This window comes from Lactuca serriola, chromosome 1 (genome assembly GCF_051521515.1).
Source record: "Lactuca serriola cultivar US96UC23 chromosome 1, Lser_US96UC23_V15, whole genome shotgun sequence".
NCBI classification, from domain to species: domain Eukaryota; kingdom Viridiplantae; phylum Streptophyta; class Magnoliopsida; order Asterales; family Asteraceae; genus Lactuca; species Lactuca serriola.
The window spans coordinates 112212573-112217115 of NC_136408.1; the positions used below are offsets into that span (position 1 = coordinate 112212573).

Below are 4543 nucleotides of genomic sequence, written 5' to 3' on the forward strand. Positions count from 1 at the left end.
GGAGTACCATGTCACCAATGTTAAACTCCAACTCAGATCGGTGCCGATCGGCATTGCTTTTGTTCCGAATCTGAGTGGTCTGCAACCGCTGTCTGATCTGCTGAATCATCTCGGTGGTCTACAGGATCACCTCGGTCCGACCCATCACCCTGTGGCCGACCTCGTCTAAATGGACTGGGGTGCGACATCTCCGACCATACGACAACTCGAATGGTGGAGCACCAATACTAGAGTGAAAGCTGATGTTGTAGGAGAATTCTGCAAGTGGTAGGTAGGTGTCCCAACTCCAATTGAAGTCGATGACGTAGACCCTCAACATATCCTTGAGGGTCTGTATGGTCTGATCGCTCTGGCCATCTGTACGTAGATGATAAGCTGTACTGAAATGCAACCACATCCCAGTTCCTCGTGGATCTCCTGCCTGAAATGGGAGGTGAACCAAACATCATGGTTTGAGACGATAGAGACTGGAACCCTCTGGCGAGAAATGATCTCGTAGATATACACATTGGCCAACTTCTCAGCCGATGAGTTCTCGCTAATGGGTAGAAAATGGGTGCTCTTGGTAGATCGATCAGCGATGACCCATATAGCGTCGAATCCCTTTGTCGTTCTCGACAACTTCGTGATGAACTCCATCGTGATTTGCTCCCATTTCCACATGGGAATCTCCAGAGGCTGCAACTTGCCATGCGGCCTCTGATGCTCGGCCTAGAGTATTCTACAGATCAAACACCTCTCTACATACCAAGCGATCTCTAACTTCATGCACGACCACCAGTAGCTCAATCTCAGATCCTAATACATCTTGGTAGCCCCTAGATGAATAGAGAAATAAGACTTATGAGCCTCCTCCAGTACAATCTGTCTAACCCCACCAAACATCAGAACCCAGACCCAACCACATCGGGTCAACAATCCACGACTATCCTGTACAAACCGGGTGATCTCACCCCTGATCCTCTCCAGCTTCCAGTTCTCCTCTCGCACACCCTCAACTTGAGCTTCCTTGATCACGCTCACTAGTGGAGAATCCATGGATATCCTCATACATGAATCCTGAACAGAAGATCCAGCCGACTTGCGGCTTAGAGCATCCGACACAACATTTTCTTTACCTAGATTGTAAAGGATCTCGTAGTCATAATCCTTGACTACGTCTAGCCACCTATGCTGGTTACTATTTAGGATCAACTGATCTATGATGTGTAGCAAAATCTTGTGGTCCGTGTAGATGGTACAGCGGACCCTATAAAGTTAATGTCTCCAAATCTTTAGAGCAAATACCACTGCTCCCAACTCCAGATCGTGTGTGGGGTATCTCGTCTCATACGGCTTCAATTGCCGCGAAGCATATGCTATCATCCGCCCTCTCTACATGAGGACCGCACCCAGTCCTGTGATAGATGGATCACAGAAAACCATAAAATCCTCAACTTCCTCTAGAAGGTTCAGGAATGGAGCCTCATAAAGTCTCTAGCGTAGAGTCTCAAACGCAGTCTGCTGCTCAGGGCCACATCGGAAGTCCCCCTTCCTCGTTAGATGAGTGAGGGGTACTGCAATCTTGGAGAAACCCTGTATGAATCATCGGTAATACCTTGCTAATCCGAAGAAACTCCTGATATCTGAGGGAGATTTCAGAACCTCCCACTGGATAACTGCCTTGATTTTGGCCGGATCAACCAAAATCCCCTCCTGGTTAATGAGATGTCCAAGGAACTGAACCTCTGGTAACCAAAACTCTCACTTCGAGAAATTAGGATAAATCCGTTCTCGCCTCAGAACTCCCAAAAGCTCACGCAGATGCTCTTCATGCTGCTCTCTGATCTATGAATATACCAAGATATCAACTATATACACAATGACTGAGCGGTCGAGCATCGGTCTGCATACCCGCTTTATCAAGTCCATAAACACTATCGGCGCATTGGTGAGCCGAAATGGCATCACCACAAACTCGTAATGTCCATAACGAGTTCAAAAACGCAGTCTTCTCCACACCCTCCTCCCTAACCCTGACCTGATGATACCCTGACCTCAGATCTATCTTGGAGAACCAAGATGCTCCCTGCAGTTGATCGAATAGGTCGTCTATCCTCGAGAGTGAAGAATGGTTCTTCACCGTTAACTTGTTCAGTTCTCGGTAGTCAATGCACATCCGGTGTGAATCATCCTTCTTCCTAATGAAGACAATCGGTGCTCCTCACAGAGAACTTCTTGAATGAATGAACAGCTTCCCTATCAATTCCTGTACCTGAGATGATGGCTCCTGCATCTCAGGTGGTGCCAGTCGGTACGGCGGCTTGGCGATAGGAGTCGCACCTAGCACAAGGTCGATCCTAAACTCGACCTGCCTCTCTGGAGGCACTCCGGGAAACTCGTCTAGAAACACATCAATGAACTCCCTCGCGACAGGAACATCGGAAACCAAAACCTGATCGATGAACCGTGTATCCACAACATACACTAGGTAACCTGGACACCCATGTTGAATATACTGCCTTGCCCTAGCGGCTGAACAAAATCCTAAACCCAATTGGTTGCCCTCTCCGTAGATAATTAGTTTACACCCACTTGTGGTTTGAACTACCACCCGCTGGCCCTCACAGTCGATCATGTCACCAAAATGGCTCAGCCAGTCAATACCTACAATCACGCAGACAACCCCCATGGGTATCGGAATCAAGTCAATCGGGAAAGATACCCCAAAGATCTCCATATTGCAACCCCGATAAATTGAATAAGCATAAATCTTGTGTTCGTCGATGATGGAAACTCGCAACAGACACTCTAGCTCTCCTAAAGGAAAGCTAAACTCCCTACTGAACGATCAAGAGACAAATGATCGACTCGAACCCGAGTCAAATAATACCAATTTAGGTAAGGATTTCACTAAAAAGGTATCTAATACTGGTACAAAATATAAGCAATAAACGAAGGTAATCAACAAGATAAAAGAGTAGAAGCATACTAGCCACCATATCTGGTGCTGGCCTAGCCTCCTCATCCGTGAGCTGGAAAACGCATCCCCGAGCCCTCGGGAGATCTACTCACCCCTGTCTCCTACTAGTAATCCTCAGTGTAGCCGACGCTGGAGACTGTGTCGGCCAGGCAGCGAGCACTGGACAATTGGTCTTTACGTGACCAACATGATTGCAGTGATAACAGATCCTCATATCCTGAACCGGGGCCCACTGGCAGCAATAACTCACAAGGTGCCCCTTCTTGCTGCATTTGCAACACCAACCACCAGATCGACAAACTCCAATATGACCCTTCCCGCACTTCCTGCAAGTACGGCCACACTGCCTTCCCTTGCTAGAATCAGTAGCCTTGAACCGCTTAGGCGACAGATGTGCCTATGTCGGGGCCTGTCTCTGCTCCTGTAACTGTAGCTCAATCTCCGTCTCACGCTACCTCGCAGACTCCTATGGCTCCAACATGGTGTCACATCTTCGGGTCAAAACAAACTGTCTGATATCAGTAATGAGCATGCTCGACGAGTAATCTAAGCTTGCTCATAAGCAAAGTCCAGACTAAATATCGCCCGCTTAGTGAAAAAGTGGGTGATCTCCGTCACCGAATCCGAATCCTGCCAAAAATTCAAGAACTCTTATGTCAATCTCACCTACTACATCTGCAAGTACTGAACATGTATCGAAACCGATCCCAAGTAACAGCAGCTCATTGCTCATCAGAATATGACCCAGTAACCAACCTCCACCAATCCTTCACTCCAGAACTCACAGGTTCAGAGCGTAACTGACCTTTTGGTCAGTAGGGCAGTAGCATGTGAAGAAATAACCTTCCCCATTAGATATGCACCTTATGGCTACAATTGGATCCTGAGTCCCATGAAAATTCAGGGGCTTCATGTTATCGAAGTCCCGGTACTAGAAACCCCAACCAACCCCTCCCTTAACAGCTGCTACGGCTGCGGAGGCTGCAGCGGAAACGGTCTAAGAAACGGTCGCATAACGCTCATCAAAGTAGTCAACTATCGCAGTCTTGATAGACTCAAACATCTCCGACAAATGTGCCCGGAAAAGAGTAGCAACCACATGGTGTAGGATCTCCCAAATCCTAGCATGCAAATCCTTTGGTCCCATCTGACCAGTAGTCCTTGTCACTGCTGCTGGCCCACCCTGGCTGCCATCTCCTGATCTAGATTCAGATCCATCCTCGAAACGTCGCGTAACCACCATTCTAAAAATATACCAGAAAGATATTAGATACTACATATAATGTCTGGGAACCAACTCCTAACTAAACCATAGGGATTTGGGAGTTCCTAGCTACTCGTATCGGTCATGTGCTTTTAGTAGTACGGGCCCATACTACCTTCCACACCTACCCATATTTGTCTCAAGGATCATCACAACTCCCTAACAATGTATATAAGCATAGGCGAGTGTTCATTGATCACTCCTAGAGGTAGGCTAAATATCTCATACTGGCTGACTGACCCCGCACAACTCATCCATGAAACTTCCGCTAACCCTCAGTACTTGTGTATGCTAGTCATATATAACGTTGGACCCCG

General features: G+C 47.5%; 1 protein-coding gene across 1 annotated transcript; it reads right to left on the reverse strand.

The window, feature by feature from the left end:
• Nucleotides 1–2203: 2203 nt before the first annotated feature.
• LOC145060198 (uncharacterized) lies at nt 2204–2719 on the reverse strand. Its single transcript, XM_079007907.1, has one exon. The coding sequence runs from the start codon at nt 2717–2719 to the stop codon at nt 2204–2206; it is 516 nt and encodes a 171-aa protein (XP_078864033.1).
• Nucleotides 2720–4543: the final 1824 nt, after the last annotated feature.

Excerpts from the sequence above, each read along its gene's own strand:
- LOC145060198 (XM_079007907.1), bottom strand. The coding sequence starts at position 2,719 with ATGGAGATCTTTGGGGTATCTTTCCCGATTGACTTGATTCCGATACCC.